Consider the following 25,771-nt stretch of genomic DNA (forward strand, 5'->3'; position numbering starts at 1 on the left):
TGTTGTTGCTGTTGCTGGCATAACAAGTCTAGAATTTCATTTACAACTGGATCCTTCACCAAACTACTACTATTTTCTTTAGACTGGGTAGCTTTCTTGGGTGGCATCTCCCTGAAGTGTAACATGGAATTTATTCAAAACTTAACGAGGATGTCTAACAAAAATTATCATTATTCAAACGGTGCATTTGTGTCAGAAAAATGTTGCTCAATCAAAGCACACATGCCCTGATTCTTAGGATCCATTTATAAAGATATCTAGATTAGCAACACTAGCAACAATAGCAATAGTAACAATAGCAGAATCAACAACAGTGCAGAAAATTGGAATATAAAGGTACTAAACATTATAACAGGCCATCTCAATATAACATCAACTGAGCAACCTTCTAGCACCATTAAAACAATACAACAATAACAAACTCCATATACCACAAAGCTAGACGGGTTATACTAGGCATCACCAAAAAGGTAGACTGGTAAGTGAAGTTAAACTTAAGAATCACAGACTTTTCTAACGCACTAGTCCGAGTTTCAATCAACCATCCTTCCCAAGGCGACTTCTTATCTCTTACAAATGACCCATCTTCCACGGAGTTAACTTTTCTAAATCTGCAACCCGGCGTAAAACTTCTATTCCTCCAGACAGTCAACTCTTGCTTACTTTCAATAACCAGGACTGTCTAATTACAAAAGCTAACGACAACTCATTGCCTCGGGACTTCAAATGAAATTTCAAAGTCGAGGAATTAATAATACAGGGAGGACAAGAGAAGAAGACATAGGTATGACTGAGAGCAACCTTACAATTACATAAGATGGCCAGTCTTAGTACCGCATAGCTCACAACACATACTTCGGTGGCGTCCCACCAGACCCTTTTGTCACACAGATAAATGGTCGACTCATATGCATTGTGTGCCCCAATCAACAGATAGAATCTCCGAGAAAAGAAATAATGTTTAAATAGAGATTTACAAATAAGGAGAGAGAAAATCTGATTTATAATTGAACCAACAGAACCCTAAGTGGCTTACTCCGAATTCTTAACTTTCTCATAGGAAAAGTAAGCAACTTATATGATAAGAAACAATGACTCTGGAAATAAAATACATTTCAAGAAAGAGGTATAAGGGTCCAAAGATACCGCCTCCCGTTCTGATCCACATTCACTATAAAGCTTGGCCGTCATAGCAGCCACTGGTTATTATCATAGTATCCGAATTCACCAAGGTCACATAATCGGTCCAATAACATTCCTTTACATAGAAAATATGATATTTAGAAATAACGTTGGCGTCTCTTCAACTGACACATCAAAGGCACGCTCAAACACTGAATTCTCACGATCAAACTCGTTTTCTTAAGAGGAAAACTAATAACCTCTATCGGATATTACCAATAACACCTATACGAAGAAGACGAACTCTAGGTTAGGGCAGTTCCAGCCAATCCTCAATAGACATCAGGGTTACGTCTCCGAACGCTTAACATAACTCAAAGACTCGCTCCTCCGATTGAGTTGCTGACTCACAACTTTATACATATCTTTCTACACTCTTTTGACTCTACTCCTAACCTAAATTAAGGACTCAAACCTGTAGCTCTGATACTAACTGTGACGGCCTCAACCCCGGGGTCGGGAGTTGACCTCACTAACAACAATAATAAACATAATATAATCCAAATCACTAATTATACATAACCACGACCCCTTTAACAAGACCTTTTCCAGGTTTAAGTATGAATTCGGTTACAATTACTACAACCCCAACTTACACAAACCGATCTGACACAACCAACTTAGCACAGCAACTCAATAGACCATCTTTGGTCCAACACAACTACCTCAGAGGAGCCCGACGCGGAAAAAACTGGAACTCTGCCCTGACTATCACGGAAGAATCCTCTAGGCATCTGCAATACATATATGAAACATTCTGCAAGGGTGAACAATCAATTACTCAGCAGTAACACTATATGAATAACAAGTAAAAACAATTTAAAGTAAAGCAATGATAGGAACATAATTCATAACTTGTTAGAAACATGTAAAACAGGTATAAACTGGATATCAAAACTATCATGCTCTGTAAAACAAAATCAACAATCATGTGCAGTGCATAAATACCAGAGTTCAATTTTAGCATGTTATTTTCATTTCCAAACCTTCCGTTCCATTACAGGAACCAAAAAAAACATTTGTCCCATTACGGGGACCCAAAACCATCTGTTCCATTACTGGAACCTCATTCACTTGTTCCGTTACTGGAACCACAAAATCATATGTTCCGTTACGGGAACCATTAAATCACAATCAGATATGTATTTGATGTTATCTAGGGACGGCTGATCAGGACTCCACACAAATTATCTAGGATAGTTGGCCGGACTATCACACAAAATGTCTAGGAAAGCTGATCGGGCTTTCACACAAAATAACCGGATTAGCAGAGACTAGCTAGGTCTCTGATTAAGTATGTTGGACTAATCAGTTATGTAATGCGCACAACCGAATTAGCCACTTACGCAACGTTATCCAAAATCTGATTCATTTTATCCAGTTTCAAAATCACTTTTACCTATCTCTTTCTAAAATCAATTCTGTCACAGCACACTATTAAAAACTTATTTTCCATTTTTAATCACATTTTAGAGATAGGTACTTTCAAAAGTTACTTCTCCCCAAAACCTATATTTAACAACATTTTCAAACACAGGGGATACGTAACTTAAAACGTTTCTGTTCTCGTTCGAAAATAAAACAACATTTCATTCATATATACTGAACCATAAAAGAATGGTCAGGGGTACTTGCCTTGCAGAGCTTTACAACTAAAACCGATTGACCTTGGACTGACTTGGGCGCTCGGCTTTATCATCTTACTATTAGATTATCCTGGATCCGACTTCAATACTCAGATTCTTCAGTTGAAACCCTACTAAGCTCGGCGACTATCTACTAGGTTATCTTTAGTTCAACGTCCACTTTCGGTTCCCGACTATAATAAATACTCTAAGTTAGACGACCAGGTATGCTTGACATATCCTCGATACCACTCCTACCCAATGATAACAATCCCGACTCATACCTACATACATTACTATAGTAAACGTAACATACAGGATTCATATACTCAAATCTCGATTCAATATTCATTTCCGGAAGAACGCATATACTCATCATTTTAGGAAACAAGTTGTCCGTTATATTTCGCAAAATATTAATTTATAATTACATAACTATTTACATTCGACTCGTAGTTCCGATATTTTACAGGGTATGCTCCCAAAAATCGGGCAACATCTCCTTTGTTTATCGGACTACCCTTCGAATACAATCGACGTCAATTCATCACAAATCAATTCATTCCAAACCAACCACATAATCCAACCAACCTCGCAACCAGATATTTAACAACTACATTTATTTATTTATTTCGAAAATTACCAAATAATTATAAATCGTTATTTGGCTCAAGAATCATCATTGCCAATAATCCGTCGGCTCAACGAGTTCATTGCCGATAACGACATAACTCCGACGGTGCCCGTACGGGTTTCCGGTCGGAATTTCGCCAATCATTTATTATGTATACATTTTATTTTAAACCTGAATAATTCAATCAATTATTAAATCATAAAATTATAGAAGCCATCATCGAAAACACATTATCGGATTAAACCGAAAATCACCGAACAAGTTTTAGGTTACTGCCGAAACAACAACCGAATTTCCACACGGACAGGACACCCAACACGCGCGCACGTGTGTAAACGCGCGGCATAGGAGCGGCGACGAAAACAAAATCACCGGAAACAGAAACATAGCACAGCAGCAAACACATGCAACGAAACCATTCAATCTATATACTCATACACACATGGTATGCATACATATAAGATCAAGCAATACAAAACCGAAATTACCAGGCCAACCAGAGTTAAGGCGGCAACTTACCGGAAAAAGGGACGGAATCAGGCGACGATCGGAGCAAAGAAAGGGGAGAAAGAAGCGGGGAGGGAAGAGAAGACAGAGGGAATGAGTGATTGAAAGAGAGTGAGAGCCGAGAGATGTAGAGAGATTGAGAGGTTAGGGAAACAACATACAGGGGCGGGCGTGCGTTTATTATTTTTATTTTTTATTGCAGTATAACCAGCAAATCTATATGCACAACATGTATAGCAATGTTATGAAAACTCGACATGTGTCCTTCGAGATAATTACGAAAGTTCCGAGGCTTGATTTGCTCCGACATTCGAAATTATCGAACCGAGATGCATATAAAATAATCTCCAAAAATTACGAAAGTAGTCTTAAAGTATCATAAATATCCCGAACTTTATAAAAACACAAATTTCATAATTTTAAAATAATTTCTAAAACGCAATGTATACCCGCTTTTATCAATTAAATGAATCAACGCGCGGGTAAAATTAATCCCAAAAATTCCCAAGTTAATTTTAAAATTCTCGGAATATTCCAAACTTAAATAAATATGATTTTCATAATTTTTGAAGAATTCTGGAATTACATACCGATTTTACAAATAAATGCAATCAGAAAATCATACAGGGTTAAATAATTGATGAAATATTGATTTCTAAATTTATAAAATTCCAAAAATGATTATTGTAATTATAAAATCGTAGAAATAACTTTAGAGACCATCCAAATATTTATGAAAATAAATCTGCCATAAAAACACTTTAAAAAGTGAAACAAAAATAATATAGCTCAATAATTAATTATGCGAACAACCTTGTACACCAAAAATCACACACATAGATAAAAATAAACAACACATAGCTGACAGAAGCTATACACATATATTACTCATTTAATAATTCCCTAATTAAATATAGAAGTATACGAGTCGTTATAAGAAACCCTTGTGGATTCAAGGTTTGCGTTGTGAATTTAAGGTGTTTTAAAGATTTCTCGTGTAAGAATTCTTGCGAGGATTAGCGCTTGTTTCTTCTACACTTCCGTGCTGCATCATATGACCGTGATTCTTTATAATCTTTTTTTTCAAAAGCTATAACTTAAAAAAAAAACAAGAACGTATTATTTTAAATTAATGTCGTGATTGTAATAAGCTGTGTAAATTCTTCTTCATTTTTATGAAAATACCACCACATTTAAATTTTAAACTAAAAATTCCTTTGTTACCTAGTCTATTAACCCCCTCCAACCCCTAGGGTTGATTTAGTATCTAAATGTCATAAATTGACTTCAGCCAGTGATAAATTGCAGTGCCCCACCGCACAGTCACCTTCTAATTATTCTGGACCATAATTGTAGATCTCAACGAGAAAAAATCATTTTCAAACTACAACACCTTACTGGAAGTCAATATAAAAGTCACCAGAAACGGATCAGTGATCATATGTTACAGAACTTCAACTACTTCCTTCAAAGTTTAAACAAAAAACGCAGGTTCCACAGAGATATGGTGCTGCAATCAGTTCTTGACGAGGCCCAAGCCATTACTCATCCACTTAACCACCATAGTCCTGGCTCCCACACTGACCCAACACGTTTGATATTCAAGAAAAGACATTACAGAGGCGTGCGACGTCGTCCATGGGGGAAGTTTGCAGCTGAGATTCGTGACTCAGCACGACACGGTGCACGTACATGGCTAGGTACATATGAGACTGCTGAGGAGGCTGCATTCGCCTATGATAGAGCAGCTTTCAAGATGAGAGGTGCTAAGGCTATTCTCAACTTTCCAGGTCAAGCAGGTTCACACATTGACAAGTCTGAACCCAATTTTTGCTTTAAGCTACTTGACAATGGTCAAGAATGGAGTTCCAGTTCCAGTTCGACAGATCCAGTTGCTAAAAGTATTGGCAAGGAGTTTAAGGACATGGAATTAAATGATTATCATGATTTCCTCAAGTTGTAGAAACATATTTTGCATGCATCTAGGAAACTCTTCCCTTTATGTTGTTCTGTTGGGGCTAGAGATTCTGTGTGTCCACTGTGTTTTTTCAGCCTTATGCTACTTTTAAGTAAGACTATAATGTTCTGTAATTTCAGTGTGTAGTTCTTGTTCCGGGTTATGTTAGTTTCTCATATTTTACTAATTTATTCTTAAAGTCTCTTTTCTCTTCCCCGACATTCTTTTACCGTTTTTAATATTGGTTGTTACTATATAGCCAAAGTTTAAGCCGCACTACTAAAACTACAGCCCTAGAAAATATACTCTGGATATGTAACAGTACATATATATATATATTTATGTTAATTATCTGAAGAACAGATATATATGCATACAGTGATAATTATCCGAAGAACAGACTTATGCATATATGGTTGGTCTAAATTGGAGTATCGGTACATTTGTCAGTTTGGGTTGGCTTGGAATCAATGATTGGCGCTACGTGGTTTGCTGAAATAATTGAGCTACGCCAGTATTAAAATTGCAGATTTGGAGATCATGTTTGATCAAATTTATTTACGCGTGTTTTGGTCGAATTACATGTTAACTCGCTCTCTTGTTTAACACCGTATATTTTTGTGAATCAAGGGGCCGGAATTTTTTTATTAAATTTATATATCTATCTATACTATACTGTTGCAAGCCAAATATAGGATGTGGTTAACACTTTTCTAAAAAATAAATTAACACATTCCATTATTCAAAAAAAAAAATTAACACATTCCAAGAAAAGTTTAAAAAATATTATTTAATTAAAAAAATTAAATCATGTATCTAGTATAATTAAAAACTCTATGAATTATTATCCAACTTAATTTATAATCGTACTCAACTTATTTCTTAATAGGGAACCAAACATTCCAAAATTAATTTTATTAATTCAAATTATGATATAACAAAATATTTAATAAATAAAAATAATAAAAATAATAATATTAGTAGAAAATAGCAAATCATCCTCGTACACCAATATTGAAGACTCCTACTTTATTATAGGCTCTGCACAGGCTATATAGGTAGTAGAAGAAAGACTTTTTAAGATTTTAACTATTTAAATTTTAAATTTTTCAAAAATATAATACATCTATCTATACTATACTATTATACACGAGATATAGTTTCGTTTGGTCACGTGGTTAATATCTACACAAAAAATTGGTTAACATTTTCCAAAAAAAGGTTTAAATAAATATGATTTACTTAAAAAATTAAATCATGTATCTAATATAACAATAAACACTATTAATTATTATCCAACATGATTTCTAATTACACTCAACTTATTTCTTACTGCCGAATCAAACACTTCTAAAATTAATTTTTAATAATTTAAATTATAATATAACAAAATAATAAATAAGTCAAGAAAAAATTAAAAAAGAAAAACAATACAAAATCATCCACATATACCATTGTTATTCAAGACTCCCACTTTTCTATAGACTCTCCACATGTACCAAGAAACATACTATAGATTGCAATAGAACTTTTTAAGGTTTAACTATCTAAATTTGAATCTTTCAATAATATAATACATACAAAACAATATGTAAATATTTTACCTTAATTAATCTCAAAAATATATAATTATTATCTTTTATAATTTATTTTTACATTATAATAAAATAATAAAATTACAAATATTATCATCACTCCGTGCATCACACGAGTTATAGGCTAGTAATAATATAATCGCATAATATATTGATGTTACTATATAACCAAATATGATGAAATCAAGTAATATCTCATTGAAAAGTAATACTCCTTCTGTCATTTTGATTTCTTATCAAAAAGGATTGGGTACGGAAATTAAAAAATATGTATAAAACAGTGAAAAAGAGAAAAAAAAAGTGGGTGAAGTGGTGGAACCCATTGATTTTTAATGTATAAAAAGGAGATAGTAGGGTAAAAGTAGTGTGAAAGAGAGGAAAAGTGAAAAAATGGTGGGACCCATTGACTATTTTTGGCAAGTTTTGAAATGTAAAGTAATGAATTGGACAACCGAAAAAGAAACCGTAAAGAAATCAAAAAGACGGAGGAAGTATATCTAAGAAAAATAGATGTATTGTAAATATAACATGATCCGAACAAATTTATTATTTAAACAAAAAATAATCTAAAATTATATGCAAAGTAGAAGCATTATATCCAGTTCCACTAAAATGGGTCAAAATAGAGAGTTCTACGTGAAATAGAGGTATTGTAATTGTAACATGATTTAAACAATTTTATTATAGGTAAAATAGAAATATCATCATTATCATATGAATTCAATAATTTTGTATTTGATTAAAAAGTAACATAAAATTTTACAGGAAAGTTCATAGATATGTAGGGATTAAAACAAAATACGACATAAAGATACTAAAATTAAACCAAATAACATATACAAAAAATAATTTAAAACTCTACGAGAAATAGAATTGTAATTGCAATATGGTTTAAACAACTACATTCTTATCCAGAGGTGAACCAAATTACGTGTTTATAATATTTATATTATTTTATTATAATGAAATTTCACCAATAGCTTAAAAAATATTAGAATATTGTAACTTAAATATATGACCTATTTATCTGATAATGGTTTATATTTTTACGAACCTATTTAGTTCGGTTAATTTATAAACCTATATATTTTAAAACGTAATTAAAAATATGATTACAACCTATAAAAACAATAAAAATATATGGCCTATAAGAAAAAAATGGGTTATATTAATTCATATATAATTATAAATCATATAGTAAGAAACAAGATATTACTAATACACTTAAAATTATAACCGAAATAAAAAGGGTGGAGCCAAAATGTACTAAAACCAAAATAGCACTTATAAAGAAGGTTTTACTTATTAATAAAGGTTATTAATATTTACTAATATTATACATGCACCAGATATTTTGTAAATTATTATATAATATTTTTTTATTCTATTCACTTTTTAAAGTGTTTAGCTTTTTTCCCAAATCAACAAATCTTATTAATTATAATTTCATAGATTATGTAATAATTATTAGAGAAAATGAAAATTATTTACTAATGTTAATTTTAAGAACATTTTACTTTTACGAGAATAAAATCACATATAGTAACTTTAATAATAATATTAAATTAATGTTTTTACTTGTCATGAATTGAACCTTGACCTCTTTTCTTAATAATACAATTACCGGATGATATGACTAGTGTATCCTTGACCATCATAACACATTAACTCTTTTAAGTTAATTATATATAAGATATAATGCAAATGTGTTTTAAATGATGCGGGTCTCACATAATTTTATTTTATATTTATAATGTCCACATTTCGTCCGATTTCATTAAATTTAGATAATCAGTTCTATGTATTGATTTTTAGATTCAAATCAGAAATGAGTCAGTATCATATTTTTTTCTAACTAAGTAGTTTGTGATTTATCGTATACGAATCAAATATGATCAACGAGTAGTGAAAATCTTTTTCATTTAAAATACATAGCTGATATTTATTATATAATAGATACAAACTCAAAAATATAATGATTTTTGTTACATTTAAGATTCGATAAATTATAGTATGTAAAAAAACAAATGAATAGAATGTATGATAATATATAAAATGGCTATAAATTTAGAAATTTAACGAGTAAAAAATAAATTTATATTCGGGGTTAGTCTAATTTGGACAATAAACCGTATTCAGGTAAAATACTTTTATAAAGAGTAATATATGATAAAATATGATCGAGTATATATTGATATTCGGGATCATATCTTATTTAAATTTATTTTTCTATCAAATTTGGATCATATATGAATTACATATATGTCGTAAGACATACCTAATTTTCGAGTCAAATATAATCTAATAAGATATTGGATAGTCGAAAGAAGTGATCTAAAATGCATTTATATAGGTGAAAGGCGCTTTCATTCTTTGCTATATTTTCTAAGTAAAAATATTTAAGTTTGGGTTGGTTCAAAAGTGATTTGAGATCGCAATTAAGAATTAACGGGAGTGTATAAGATATAACTCAGTTTCTTGTGTTTCGTTTAGGGACATGAATATTAGGTCCGGTGGTGAGTAAAAAAGTGTTATTTAAATAATTAAAATAATAGATAGGTAACAAGAATTTGAAATTTAGCCAAGTGCAATCCTCCTAGACTCATCACCATGTCTTAATTTTAAAATGAATATGTTTGATTTTGATATAAAAAAAGTTTTGAAAGTAATATTTCACAAAATTAACAAGAATAAAGGGCGTTTAAAATATTGAATTCATATCTGGTCCAGTCCGCATCTTAACTTCTTACATCTATGAAAATTCTTTTTGATACAAAGATCTGATCAACCTCTAATCTTCTTATTTAAAACGACCAGCTATGAACATTTTTTATGTTGCAAAGTCTTGAATTTTAGGTTTCTCGTGGACTAAAAACTGAAACTTGGCCTTAACTTTCTATAATAAAATAAATTTATGATAGAAAGAGCATTAATTTTGAATATCAAAATATATATTTTAAAGTTAATGAAAGCATACAGTTTTATATAAAATAGATTTACAAAAATTTAGGCCCCCATCTATGTGGCTTAATGCGGCGATACCACAACATTAGATTAGAGGCATCTAAGACGAATATATTTGATACGAAATATTTTTTTGTCATTAACTTTAATTAAGTTAAAATCTTACTATATATATGTATGCATGTTTTGAAACAATGATATTTCGATAGTGAAATACGATTACTTAAAGTTGAGCTTACAAGCTGTATAATACCTATGCTAGCGGTAAGTTATGTTTTACGTATACCCTTAGTATAAGGCATACCAGTATGAACATTGCACTTTAAACCTAGAGAAGATATTCCCGAGTATGTTATATACGGTTTTCGATAACTAATAATCGAATAAAATTTATTCGATAGTTATAAATCCTAAAGTAAATATTATTTCGAATATTCAATTAATACTTTATTTACGTATTATTATTGATTATTATTCTGATTATTCGAGTAAAGCTTTTACTTATGAATATTTATATATTTATTAAAGGAATATTAGTTTTAAATATTCATTGAAAGACTTTTAACTCTGATTATTTAATTTAAATATATTCTTAAATAATAATTATTATTTAAGGAATAATATTTAAATATTCATTAAATATTTTAAAATGAGATTGACAAATGATTTATATTATTTAAATCATCTTTACCTTAAATATTTATGAAAAATGTATTCGGACTCTATTAGATGGTTTTAAAACTAAAGAGAGGATCTCAAACCCAGTTTTCAAATTTAAATCTTTCTTTACGAAGGGGATTTAAATACTCACTCAAAATATAGGGGTTCCTACTCAGCGATGTATTTTATATTCGCAGCAAAGTTGCTGAATAGATAAGGAAAGATAGTGTTTGATTACTTACCCAACATTCGGGAAGTAAGTCATGGAACAAGTTTAATACATTAACAAGCATTGGAAAATATTGGTGAGTTTCCCCTTTCCAACTTGATACGACTTCTTGGTGGAGTCATATCAATAAGTTTCTATTTGGGAAAAAGGGAGATGAGCTTTACGTTTCAGGGTCATGGATTTTAATCGAACTAGGAGGGATGTAAGTGGCCGAGTGGCGCCGGTCCAGCATTATTTATTAGGCCCGAATAGTCAGGAAGTTCCAGAAAGGCGGTTTATTCCTTAGGACTCCAGCGTCCGGTCGACAAATAAATCATACTATTCTCCCTACATGTGGTATTAAGTGGAGTTGTACACCTGCGACTGATCATCGTAAGTTACACTTCTCACGCGACACTATTCCAGAATTAGTTCACCATCCAAATTGGATATTTTCTGCAACTTTATCGAGAGCACCCCGATCAGAAAGCTATCGATGGGTGATCGATGAATGTTTGCAGGGTCAAGCGTTCAAAATGATATTTTTAAAATGAAGTATCTCGTAACTTTATCTTTTAAATGATATTTCAAGAATTGATTTCACGTGAAGGGACAAAGGTCCTCAAGAGTTTTTACAAAAATAATTTATACAAGAATCACTTTGTAACTTCATCGATATAATGAAACTTTGAAAACTTGTGATACTTTAAACAATAGTAGTTTACAAGGAGTTTTATGAAAAAGATATATAAATATATTAAAGTATCTCGTAACTTCATCTTTTAAACATATATCAAGATAATGTACCTTATGCATGTCAAAGATTTTCAGAAAAACGTTAAGATAAGGTTAGATATATGAGATTACCTTGTAATGTTATATTATACAGTTTATATTTTCAACTCTATCTAGATTATGCGTAACAGAGGATTTCAGAGATTTATGAAAATAATATATATATTGAAATAATTTGCGACTTCATTGCGTTAAGATATTGAACATGGTTTATATTTGCATGACAAAGACTTTCACAAATACTATAAATATGTATATATATTGTTGATCAGTTATATGTTATTTTGGTGGACTGTGTTGCTCACCCTTGCTTATTTTATCCATCACACAATAATAGCTAGTGTAACAACCCAAATCCGGGGTCAAGATTTGGTGTCACTAAACAATCTTTACATAATTCAAAATAATATACAAATGACCCCTTAAATCAGGATCGTTTACAGGTTATGGTATGAAACAAGAATCTAACCTTCTACATTTCACATCAACTAAAATACAAGTTTAAATACCTTTGTACTAAGTCCCCTGTCTCATTTTTCAAACTTCTTCAACCTCGTCCAGTGGAGATCTTTCTAACTTCTGCTGTCTATTAAAAGCTACTCACTTTTATCCTCATTTGTTTCTGAAAGAAATAAGAATTTACAGAGTAAGAGTGAGCCAAAAATGTCCAGCAAGTATATAACTGAATTCCAAGCATCAATATCAAAAGAAACTTTCCGGACAAAATCTTTAAATAATATTTTTTGACAATTCTATTTATTTGAGGTAGTTGAGCGAATAAACTTTGGTCGTTACCGGCCCATAATAAGAAATCAAAAGTGACGAGCAATTCCCATATTCATCTCTTGAATCAGGGTTTTGTCCGGTTTTGGAATCATAAAACCTTTCGAGAGAGAATGTCATTAATGGGGATCAACAATAAATTAGACTGGACACTAGTTCGTAGCTATATCCTGCTGATCAGCCAGGATACAGTACAGATCTATGTCTCACTATATAGATCCATTCGGGTACCCAGACACTATCACCCAAGGGTCCGGTCCATCCCCGACCCATAGGATCCATCTCATCACTGGCCCTAAAAATAACCATCCAGCCCGTAGAGTATTTTGATGTCAAATTATTTTGATTTCAAAATACCCCAATTCAGGGTTTGCAAATAACCCGGAAGAATATGTATTTGCTCAAGAGATCAATCGATAATATAGGAACAATAATGAAAGGAACTTGAATAATTAAAAATAATTGCAGCAAAATATAAAACATTAAACTATTATAAACTTAGAATAAGAATGAAGTAATTGCAGTATGTTATGAGAAAAGTTAGGAATACTTGCCTTGATAAGCTTTAACCGCTATTACTGGTTGACTTTGGTTCCACTTGAGCGTTCGGCTTTATCGTCAAACTACTACCCTATCTTGGATACGATCTCAACACTCAGGTCCTTTAATTGGAACCTTGCTGGGTTCGACAACTAACCACTATATCGTTCTTATTCCGATGTCAATCCTCGGGCCTCCCGACTAGGACCTACAGGGTTGAACTACCCTAATTCAGATAATCGTTTACGCTTAACATAATATCACTATCACTTCTACCCATACGATTTCATATCCCGTCTCGTATTTATATTTATTAATGAAACACACATAGCAATTATGGTTCACATCTTCGAAACTCAGTTCGGTATTTATTTTTGAAAGTACGTATATTCTTTGTTTGAAAATAATAGGGTAATTGATTATAAAATATTTTGTCACAACACGTAACTAGGTTCGTATGATATAATTATTTACTTTCGTTTGACCTCTCCGATAATTATAGGTTACGTTCCCGTATTTTCGGAATTAATTTCCCGAAAATCGGGCAGCGTTTCCTTTGTTTATCGGCTTACCCGTCGAAAAAATTTGACGTCAATCACAATCAACAACATCCAATCCAATTTGCAATCCCAAACACCAGTACGACTTATAATAATATCCTATTTTTCATTTCAAATTTAATTTTATAACTAATTTTATTTATTTATAATTTAAGACTCAGATTAAAATCATCATCGTCCACCGTCGGCGATAAAATTCGCGGGTTCCTGTTTATAACGGATGTCAAATTTCACCGATATATCAAATAATCCCCGCATAAAAAATATATTTTATTTTCACGAACCAATCAGCTATTTTTTTTCTGCAGAAAATAAGTATAATAAAATAATTAAAAGAATCCAAATCAAACACGCACATACAACAGGCAGCAACCGGAAAACATCCCGCCACCAACACGCGCAACCACGCACGGGCGGCCGAAAAACCACAGAACCGGAAACAGTTAATCGGAACAAAAGAACAAGCTCACACACAGGACAAAAAACATACACACGCATCCATGACTGCACAGACACACATATACTGGCTGAGATACACGCGCGAAGCACGAACACGCACCTTCGCCGTCACCTCGTCGGATAGTCGGCGGAAACAGGGCGGCCTGAACAGAAAACGAAGGCAACCACTCACCGCAACAGAGGTTTCAAGTGGAGGATGTTAGGTCACACAATGCTATAGAAGAGGGTTGAATATAGTGTTTATACAATCAAATCGATTTCAAACACAAGTATATAACAGTAATCAAGTATATTCAATATAATAAACTCTGTTACAATAGATTAGTTGTTCTCTCTCAGTGATGAATAATATCACCAAGAGCTGCTAGGTTACAATGTATAATCTTACTCGTGAATGATAACACATTAGTGTAAACCCTAAGCTGTGTTTATATAGTACACAGTTACAAGATATCTTCTAATTGATATGGAATATAATTCTGTCTCCTAAAATATATCAATCAGATATTATCTTCTACAAGTCTTCTAGTCTTCTAACTCGTCAAGCATATCTTTTATTGCTTTAGTCACGATCCTTTCCTCTAAATCAGCTACATTCCTCATATGAAGTATCCGCACTTAAGTCATGATATAAATCCTGACGGCCTTAAGTTCTGATATAAGTTCTGACTTCAGTAAGTTCTAATTTCCAGTAAGTCCAGATATTAAGTTCTGAAAATAAACACAACAGATTAGACATGACATCTCAAATATATCTAACATTCTCCCCCAACTTGTAAATTATGAAAAATATACAAGTTAATAGATTTGATGATTTCAAAAATTTAAGTACAAATGCAATAAGAGTTTATTTATACAACCAACTACAACTTACAGTCCTTGTAGCTTTTACCAATTTTACTGAGTCAATCTGAATCCAAAGTGATTCTTGAAAAAGTTTGATATCAGCTTCTCTTCTGCATTCCTCAGGACTTGAGCTACTGTAGCTTTGACTTGCTTCAATTCTTCACCCTGACTTCCAATCTGGTAGATTGTAGTCCTTAGTGCTGAGATTTGATTTCTTTCTAAACCATCACCAAGTCTGATTACTCTTGGATGAGATGAGTCTTCATTATAGCACAGACATTTCTCTTTCAGAATGACTTCAAGTTTAGCAGAATCCTTCTTCATTGGAATTTCACTTCCATTATCTTCAACAATGTTTAGAATGAATTATGTAACCCTTGATCCAGAAATTCTTGCTTTATCCCTTATGGTCTTCATGATTAAATTTGACCATCTCCTAGTAATCTCAGACTTTATCTCCAAAAGATAATGAAAGAATTGAAGTTCTTTCAGATATTTGTTCAGCACATCTGATTCTGACATCCTGTATGTTCTTCCATCTTGAAAAAACATAATCAGCTTTTCTTTGACATTACTTTTATCATGAGCATCCAGTACCACTTGAACAGATATAACCTTATCAAGTTGTTTCTGTGTAACTTCTTCAAGAGGTTTGTCAGTCAATAAGAATGGATCTCTTGTAAGTACTTCAACTCCTGTCTTGATTTTGGCTTCTTCAAAACCTAATCCAGCTCTGTCTCTTGCTTCTCTGGCTTTCAATCCAACAGTCATGAAATCAGATATCAGCTGGCTTTTCTTAGGATCTGATGGATTAACATTCTTCCATAGAAGTTTTCTCTTATCAGTAACTTCAATTTGTTCAAATCAACTTGAGCACTATACGAGGTTGATGTCTTGACGATTTGATCAGAATTTGCTATTTTTTCTGTAGCTTGCTATTCTTCACTCTGAACAACTTGACCTTTGTCAGAGGTTGTCTTAGATTCTTCAGTTATCTTCCTTTTCTTTTCAGAGTTTCAACAGTTTCATCTTCAGCAGCTGTATCATCAAAAACTTGAAACATTTTGCACACTGGTTTCATTAGGATTTGAGGAATCTTCATCTCCTGTGGCTTTGTTGGTTCCTCAATCTTTCCTTTCCCTTTATCCTTGGGATCAACTTCAACTTTTAATCTTGTCTTGGTCTTTGAAGCCTCAGAATTTGACCTTTCCTTGATCACAATGCCTTTTACCTTAGGCTTTGGAGATTTCTTTACATCAGAAGCTTTAGACTTAAGATTTGTCTTCTCAGCTGCAAATCTAGCTTCTTCCTCCTTGAGAGTCTCTAAATCCATTCCAAGATTGTGCTTGAGAACTAGTCTTCTAGCAATTTCTTCATCAAGTGTCTGAATCTTGGGATCTTTATAATAGACTGTAGTCTCCCTTCCCTTGAGCTTCAGAGTTTGCAAGAACTTCTGAGAGTCTTGGCTATCACCTTGAATGAGAAGATCAGAACTTGATATCAGATTTTGATTATCAGAACTTGCTATCAGAGCTTGAACATTTATAGCTTCAGAACTTGTCTTCTTCTGTGTAGAATATTTTCTAAAGTCAGAAATTAGTTTCATTGAAGAAAATTTGTTGTTTTTCCCTTGACCTTGACCCTTGCCCTTGCTAGGGTTTCCCTGGTCATCTCCTTTATCATCCTTTTTCTTTAGTACTTGACTAGTTGAGCATTTGGTCTTCATTACCTTCTCCCACTTTTTGGCATCATCTGGTAGGAGTAAAGATAGAAGAAATTCCACTGAAGATTGAATTTCATGTAGTTGAGCTTGTTGAGAGGCTTGATTCCGCTCAGTCAGTTGGGCCTGTTGCTTTTCTTGAACCTTCTCAATAGCCTCTACTTTCTCATGAATAGGTCTGATAAACCTCTTTTTGTCTAGCTTGATCTCCATATCCAGCTTATCAGCTCTTTCCAGAAGTTTGTCAACTTTTTCATTAGTAATGGAGTGTTGACCTTGAAGGTTTTTAGTACTTAGAGCCGTGACTTTGAGTTGGTGCTTGAAATCAGAGTTTGTCAACAACTCATCAGCTTTTGTAATATGCTCTGTCAGAACTTTAGAGCTTGGAATGATATCAGATTCATTCCACTTCTTGGTCCATTCAACTCCTCTATGAGTTTCTTCCCGTGGAACAGGAGCATCTTGTTCAACAAACTTTTTAATCAACGCCTCCTTTCTAAGAACTTGAGCCGGTGTGTTAACTAGAGCTGACTCTCTAGAACTTGCAAGAAACTCTTCATCTTCTGACAACACAAGTGTGTATGTGGCTGTTGGAGATTCTGGTACAACTTCATCTGTTTCCACATCCAGAATGTGAGTATTTGGAACTTCAGCATGTAGTGGAGAAACTGGTGGAGTTGTCAGTTGTCCTGTGTAGCTTCCAGAAATAGGACAAAAGGAATGATCAGCCTATGAAGGTCAACTTCAGGACTTAATCCTGAATCTTCAACTGGAATATTTTCTTGGATAGGAGAGACAGGAGGTGTGATCAGTGTGTCTGGAACAGTGTTTTTAGATTGAGGTGGAGGTGGAAAGGCTTCAATCACTATTGGTCCTGTTGAGATCAGAGATTCCTGATCCCCTTCCTCAGCTTCTTGAGCATCCTCAGATAGAGGTTTTTCCCTATGCCTTTTTGCTCTCATTTTCTTTGATCTCCTGGATGGTAGAGAAACATGATCTGCATCAGAATTTACAGATCATTTCCTATTCTGAATTTCAGACCCTTTAGCTTCTACCTCTTCTAAAAAATTACATTTTCAGCTTCTATTGTCACAGGTTCTGATGCATGAACCTGGACTTGTTCCTCTTCTTCATCCGACTAATCCCTTAGAATCATCCTTCTTCTCCTCGGTGGAGATTTAGGAACATATTTTGCTTTTGAAGGTTTGGATATTGATGTTGTAGCGGATGGTTGTGGGTGAGAGGACTGTGCAGGTTAGAAATAAGTTCTGATGGTAGGTTGTGGTTGAGGTTGAGAGGATGGAACTGTTTATGTATTGGTTGTAGGTGCTAATGGAGGTTGAGAGGATGCTACATCAGGATATATGGTATTGTATGTGAGAGGATCAACATTTACTAAGAATTGTTTAACTGATTGAGGAATTTGGAGGGGTCTTAGTATAGTCTTCTTATTATCAGTAGATAATAAGTCAGTGAAAGCCCTTTTGTGAAGTTTAAAGGGTTCAATTGTTTCACTAAAGTTTTATGGTGAATCAGGACAACAGAAATTATATATAAGTTGACAAAATCTAGCAAAGTAGACTATATTGCTATCTTCTTTCATCCTATCACCAATAAACCCTAAAACATCACTTGCATAATCAAAATGTGTTTGATTCAAAAGGGCATACCCGATTTGCTGACTCATTATGGGTATAGCATCAAAGTTTGAGCACTTGTTGGCAAAAGCTTTTGTAATACAGTCAAAGAAAAAGCTCCACTCCCTCCTGATATAAGGTCTCTTCAATTGTCCCAGCTTTGCCAAAGACTTTTCATAGCCCAGATTTGCCATCATTTATTGAAGAGCTGGCTCCTCAACTGTTGAATTGAAAATGCAATCTTCTGGAAAATGTAGTGCTTGTCGAACAATTGACAAGGTCACCATATGCTCATCCTACCCTGTTGTAAAGATAATACTTGGGGACCCAGCTTTTCCACCATCATCATAACCACCAGTCCTCCAAAACTCCAGTATTTGCTTTCCTGAGAGAACCTGGGGTTGGGTCAGTGCATAGCCTATTTCACTTCGAGCAAGAAAGCCTTGGACGAAATGAAGTTCTGAAGGAGCCTCGTCCTTAGAAAGAATAGCCATGTAGTTATTAGGAACAAACTTGGCTCCATCATAGATTAGATCTTTGGGTGCCATTTCTGTAAAGAAATAAGTGAGAAAATGTGTGTTCACAAGGTGTTTGTTAAAATGCCTGTAAGAAAGTCCCTCAGAGAATATTAGAGAGTGAGAGAGAGAATAAGAGAGTTTAGAAAAAAAATAGTAGGTAAAAGATTGTAAAATCTTTTAACTCTCTTATTTATACACTCCACGTGACAACGGTCAATTTTGTGAAGCAGAACAGTCTTTTTACACCTGGCAGCATAGAAATAGTCAAAAAGTAATGAGTGGGCATGGTAAACGTGCAGTAATTATTGATCACATGCTGTTATCAAAACACACACGCAACCCATAAACAAAATGATTATCACTGTTTTTATCTCACTTAATTATTTTCAGACAAAATATAATCGTTACAGTAAATACTAAAAATAAGCCAAGTAATTAACTAATGCCACGTAAGCATCAGAGTTTCTATCAGGATTTGCATCAGAACTTGACTATTATTAGAATTTAACGGTTATCAGAACATGGCTTCTGTACTTAAAAAGTGAATGACTATATCTGTGATTCTTCACATAAATACTGATTGGTTTCTTCAGAGTTTAATCATCAGAACTTTCATCAGAACTTATCCTCAGAATTTATGCAAATAATACTTAACTGTTTGTCAAAAATAACTTAATCAGCACAGTAATTTTTATCATTCATATGGAGTGAGAGTGTGTGCATTTGCAAATGATCAGAAAATTATTAAAGTCTGATAAACTTCAGTATATCTTAGAAATAAGGCATAACTCAGAAACATGCTTAAAATCTGTCTTTAATTGTGAAGTCTACTATAGAATAAATTTATGCAAGAGTCCACCTCAACTGTTTGTTCTCATTTTATGCATCTTTTGACATTCTTTTTATAGTGGCTTTTCAGTGTAAATGAGTCACAACTGCTATCAGAATTTATGCTATTATTAGAGTATTTCTCCAGTAATCAGAGAATGTGAAAAGTTACCCAGAAAAAATTATTTGCTTTTCTAATGCATATTACCTAGTATTAGCAATGCACTTGGGTCTTCCCTTTCAAATACTTACTCTAGATCTCAAAGGAGTACTTGACTTCAAATTTTTTTCTTTTCTTATCAAGCATGTAGTTCATCCTTAAGATTTACTGACATCAGAATTTGACAGATAAGAAGCAAAAATCTAGTTTGTGACTTAGTAATAAGATACACAAAGTAAATTTGATCTCTAGTCCACTTTCTTGCAGATGGAAGTTGATCTCTAGAACTGGATTCTCCCCCATGATCCATACAGTCTCCATCAGCATTTTCTGATGCTCCCCCTGAAGTTCTGCTCTCTTAAATTTCAGAATTTGAGTTGGATCCTTCAGGAATTGAAGAATCAGAGTTTCCAGAATTATCAGAATTTGGCTCATCAGAACTTGATGAATCGGAACTTGAAGAGCCAGTGACGGGTTCTGATGCTTTTTGAGAGTCTTGAGATGTGGTATGTTCATTAGATTGCTCCCCCTGAACAAGTGCATTTTCCCTTGGAGTAGTTACCACAGTTTCAATGACATCAGAGTTTAACCTGTCAGAACTTACAGGATCAAGATTTAGGTCATCGGAATTTACAGAATCAGAATTTAAATCTTCATTTTCAAATCTCAGCTGATCATGATCATTAAAATATTCAAGTCTAGTAATCTTTTTATCATTAAAAGATACATTGATAGATTCTATGACAACCCTTGTTCTTAAATTGTAGACTCTGAAGGCTTTTGTGGAAAGTGGATATCCAACAAAAATTCCTTCATCAGCTTTTAGATCAAATTTTGGCAGCTGTGCAGGATGAGTCTTAAGAACAAAACACTTGCATCCAAATACATGAAAGTATTTCCGATTTGGCTTCTTTTTCTTCACCATCTCATATGGTGTTTTTCCATGCTTGTTTATGAGTGTAACATTCTGTGTAAAATAAGCAGTCTGCACAGCTTCAGCCCAAAAGTAGGTTGGTAGATTTGCTTCATCAAGCATAGTTCGTGCAGCTTCAATGAGACTCCTGTTCTTTCTTTCTACAACTCCATTCAGTTGTGGAGTTCCAGGTGCAGAAAATTCCTGCTTTATTCCATGTTTTTTGCAGAACTCTTCCATGATTGAATTCTTGAACTCAGTGTCATTATCACTTCTTATTATTTTAACAGAATCTTTGACCAACTTATCCAGCTGTTTGACATGATCAGTTAGAATAGATGCAGTTTCATTCTTCTTATGCAAGAAATACACCCAAGTGTATCTTGTGAACTCATCCACTATAACCATAGCATATTTCTTCTGTGCAATGGACATGACATTGACTAGACCAAATAGATCAACATGCAGTAAGTGATAAGGCTCAAGAATTGAGGATTCAGTTTTGCTCTTGAATGAAGATTTTCTTTATTTTGCCTTTTGACATGAATGACAAAGGCCATCAGGAGCAAATACTGATTTTGGCAGTCCTCTCACAAGATCTTTCTTTACTAGCTCATTTATGTTGTTGAAATTTAAATGAGAGAGTCTCTTGTGCCAATTCCAGCTTTCTTCAATTGATGCTCTGCTTAACAGACAGATTGCAGAACCGTCAGAAGTTGTTGAAAGTCTGGCTTCATATATGTTACCATGTCTGTAACCTTTCAAAACCACTTTGCCTGTAGAATTACTTACAACTTCACAGTGTTCTTCAAAGAAATCTACATGATAACCTCTGTCACAGATTTGACTCACACTTAGCAGATTGTGTTTAAGTCCTGAGACAAGAGCTACTAATTCAATTATAACATTCCCAAGATTGATATTGCCATATCCCAGAGTCTTTCCCATATTGTCATCTCCATAAGAAACTCCTGGGCCAGCTTTCTTCACAAAATCTGATAGCAGGGCTTTATTTCCAGTCATATGTCCTGGACAGCTGAACATCCACTGTCCAGAACTAGGATGTTTTTCCTGTTGCCCTGCAATCACAAAGACCACTATTGGTTAATATTAAGGACCCAGACTTACTTGGATCCTTTGGCCTTTTTAAGTTTGTTAGCATTTGCAGCGGACTTTATATCAGACTTTGCATCAGAATTTATACTAGAAGGAATTACACTAACTTTCTTCAAAGAAGGTTTTATTTGATAATAATCATAGTACAAACTATGATATTCCTTACAAGTATAAATAGAATGCCATAAACTACCACAATGAAAATAAGGATTTTCCGGTTTAAACCTAACAGACCGACTCTTAACTCCTGATCTAGGAGGTAAAGAGTTTATATCTTTATTTTTCCTGCAAAAAGAAGCAAGATGGTTAGAGTTTCCATAATTATAACATTTCTTTTTAGGAGCATTAGGAACAGGCATATAATTATTGCTTTTATTCACACCTTCCTTTCCATTCCTATTTTTCCTAGCTTCCTTTACTTTGTTCACATTTCTAATCTCTTTCAGCTTATGTTTAAGCTGCTTCTTTGTCATTAAACCAATGTTTACTGAAGCTGATTTGTCCTGTGTCAATTTTTCAGAAGTTGGCTTTTCTTTGACTTCTGTTTTAGAATCATTCATCTTTTTAGATTTTGACACATCAGTTTTTGCTACAAATTTAATAGGATTAATTTTAGGCTTTTCACCTTTCTTGGTAAAGTTTGGTTTAGATGACACAGTTTCCTTTTCTTCTCTATCATCAAGGTAACCTAGACCTTCTTTCCAATTTCTATTTTCTAAGATTTTCTGAGTTGTTCTTCTAGAGTTAGTCCAAGTTTTGATTATTTCCTTTTCCTTTTCCAGTTCAGATTTAAGAGATTTATTCAATTTTAGCACTTCATCTCTAACATAGAAAGCCTCATCTCTTTCTTTCTGAGTTTGATGGAACATAACTAACTCTTTTTCTAAATAGTCATTTCTGTTTCTAAGAGCAAGACTTTCAGATGTTAATCTTTCATTTGTTAAAGTCTGATCTCTAAAACTAATGAACATGGTTTTCAGATATAATCTTAGCTCAGAAATATCATCAGTATGAAAAACAAAAGTTGATTGAGGTACCTTTAATTCAGCAACATCAGTACTGCTATTAGCATTTTCCATCAAGGCATAGTTCACCTCATCTTCAAAATCTGAAGTGTCTGCCCAGTTTTTCTTCTTTTTGATAAGTGCCTGTCCTTTATCACCTTTTCCTTTCTTGCATTCAGGAGAGATGTGGCCTCTTTCACCATAATTGTAGTATTTGACATTTGAGGTGTCTCCTCTGTCAGACTTTCCTCCTTTGCCTTCAGACTTTCTGAACCCTTTCTTTTCAGAACTTCCACCTTTCCTTGAAAACTTCTTGCCCTTTCTGAATTTCTTGTAGGCTATCTTTGTGATACCCTTCACCATAAGAGCACATAGTTGCATCATCTCTGCATCAACATCCACTTCAGATAAATTTTCAGATTCTGAATCATCATCATCAGAATATGATGACTCTGAATCAGACTGTATGATGAGAGCCTTTCCTTTGCCTCTCTTTGAGACAACAACTTTAGGAGATTCCTCCTCAGCTTTAAGAGCAACTATCTTTGACTTTCTTCCATGCCTTTTGCTCCCTTGATCCATCTCAAGTTCATGAGTCTTGAGCATACCATAAATTTCATCAAGAGTAATTTCAGCAAGGTCATAGTTGCCTCTTATGGTAGTAGACTTCAAATCCCAATTTTCAGGAAGAGCTAAAAGGAACTTTAAATTTGAATCTTCAAGATCATATTCCTTGTCCACCAATGACAGATCATTCAAGAGTTTGGCAAACCTGTCATATAAATCAGCTAATGACTCATCAGCTTTTGAGTCAAAGTGCTCATACTCTTAAGTGAGTATAGTTTTCCTGTTCTTTTTGATTGCATCACTTTCCTGGCATCTTATCTCCAAAGCATCCCATATTTCCTTTGCAGTCTTGCATCCAATTACCCTTTTTGACATGACATTGTCAATTGCACTATGAAGTAGATGCCTTACCCTTGCATCCTTGGCAATAGATGAGATGTCTTTAGTTGTGTACTCACTTTTCTCCTTTGGTATCATCTTTGCTGGTTGATCAGCAACTGCAACAGTAAGCTTGGTAGGCTTATATGGTCCATCATTGAATCTATTAAGGTATTCTGGATCTGTGGCTTCCAGAAACATAGCCATCTTTACCTTCCATATAGGATACTCATATGCTCTTAATATGGGAACCTTAATACTCTCATATCGACTGTGAGTTTCATTATTTTGAGTATCTTGAGTTTTGGTGGGCTTAGGTAAGGTTTGTGTTTCTTTAGACATGATTGTAAACTGGATCTTGCTGTTTGTAAATCAACAGAGAGGCTTTGATACCAGTTGTTAGGTCACACAACACTATATAAGGGGGTTGAATATAGTGTTTATACAATCAAATCGATTTCAAACACAAGTATGTAACAGTAATCAAGTATATTCAATATAATAAATTATGTTACAATAGAACAGTTGTTCTCTCTCAGTGATGAACAATATCACTAAGACTTGCTAGGTTACAATGTATAATCTTCCTCTTGAATGATAATACATATAGTGTAAATCCTAATCTGTGTTTATATAGTACACAGTTACAAGATATCTTCTAATTGATATGAAATATAATTCTGTCTCCTAAAATATATCAATCAGATATTATCTTCTACAAGTCTTCTAGTCTTCTAACTCTTCAAGCATATCTTCTATTTGTTTTAGTCATGATCCTTTCCTGTAAATCAGATGCATTGCTTATCTGAAGTATTCACACTTAAGTCTTGATATAAATCCTGACGGCCTTAAGTTCTGATATAAGTTCTGACTTCAGTAAGTTCTGATTTCCAATAAGTCCTGATATTAAGTTCTGAAACTAAACACAACAGATTAGACATGACATCTCAAATATATCTAACATCATCACTTTAATAGTTCAACCATAATCGCGTTCTTACCAAATTTACAGTCATAGCTTCTAACTTCATCTATGCTATGTAGAATAACCATCAATCATGCCACATCTCAACTTCGTCGACAGGAATATTATTCTTCTCCAATCATCTGGAAGATTCCCCGTTTTCTTCATTCATCCTCGACCTTCGTTTAGGTCAACAAACTTTTTTAAACTTTAATAATTTCATGAATTCGGTAAATAATATTTCCGCACGTTAATTCCGTTATTGATACTATTAAACAAGATTTGCATTCTTCTTTCACGGAAAACTTTAAACTTCTCTGTAATAGTGGGTCAACTTGGCCCTCTGAACTAACCATACTGAATCTAGATCATTTATTCTTCCCGTTAATCTATTGCTTATCACAACAAGAACTCGGGTAATAATTTGACAACCAAATTTTAAAACTCATTTTGTGTGAAGATCCTTTAAAAGTTTATTAAGAAATCTTTTTCGAAAACTTGTTTTAAGATTTTGAAAATCGTACATATGGTCGTCATTACTATATGAATTGTTTATTATTCTCATCATTCACTAATAGGGTACCTAATTACTGAAACGACCACTTAAGGGTCCATTCACCTTGATATATCTTCCGCTTCTCCTGAGGTTTT

At 33.5% G+C, this 25,771-nt stretch overlaps 1 protein-coding gene across 1 annotated transcript; it reads left to right on the top strand.

Annotated features, from left to right (window-relative positions):
- Window positions 1-5,452: 5,452 nt before the first annotated feature.
- On the top strand, window positions 5,453-5,911 carry LOC141679703 (pathogenesis-related genes transcriptional activator PTI5-like). The gene has a single exon (XM_074486130.1). The coding sequence runs from the start codon at window positions 5,453-5,455 to the stop codon at window positions 5,909-5,911; it is 459 nt and encodes a 152-aa protein (XP_074342231.1).
- The last annotated feature ends 19,860 nt before the right edge of the window (window positions 5,912-25,771 follow it).

Source organism: Apium graveolens, chromosome 8 (genome assembly GCF_009905375.1).
Source record: "Apium graveolens cultivar Ventura chromosome 8, ASM990537v1, whole genome shotgun sequence".
NCBI classification, from domain to species: domain Eukaryota; kingdom Viridiplantae; phylum Streptophyta; class Magnoliopsida; order Apiales; family Apiaceae; genus Apium; species Apium graveolens.

Bases quoted from the DNA above. Each gene is read 5' to 3' on its own strand.
- LOC141679703 (XM_074486130.1), top strand. From the start codon at position 5,453: ATGGTGCTGCAATCAGTTCTTGACGAGGCCCAAGCCATTACTCATCCA.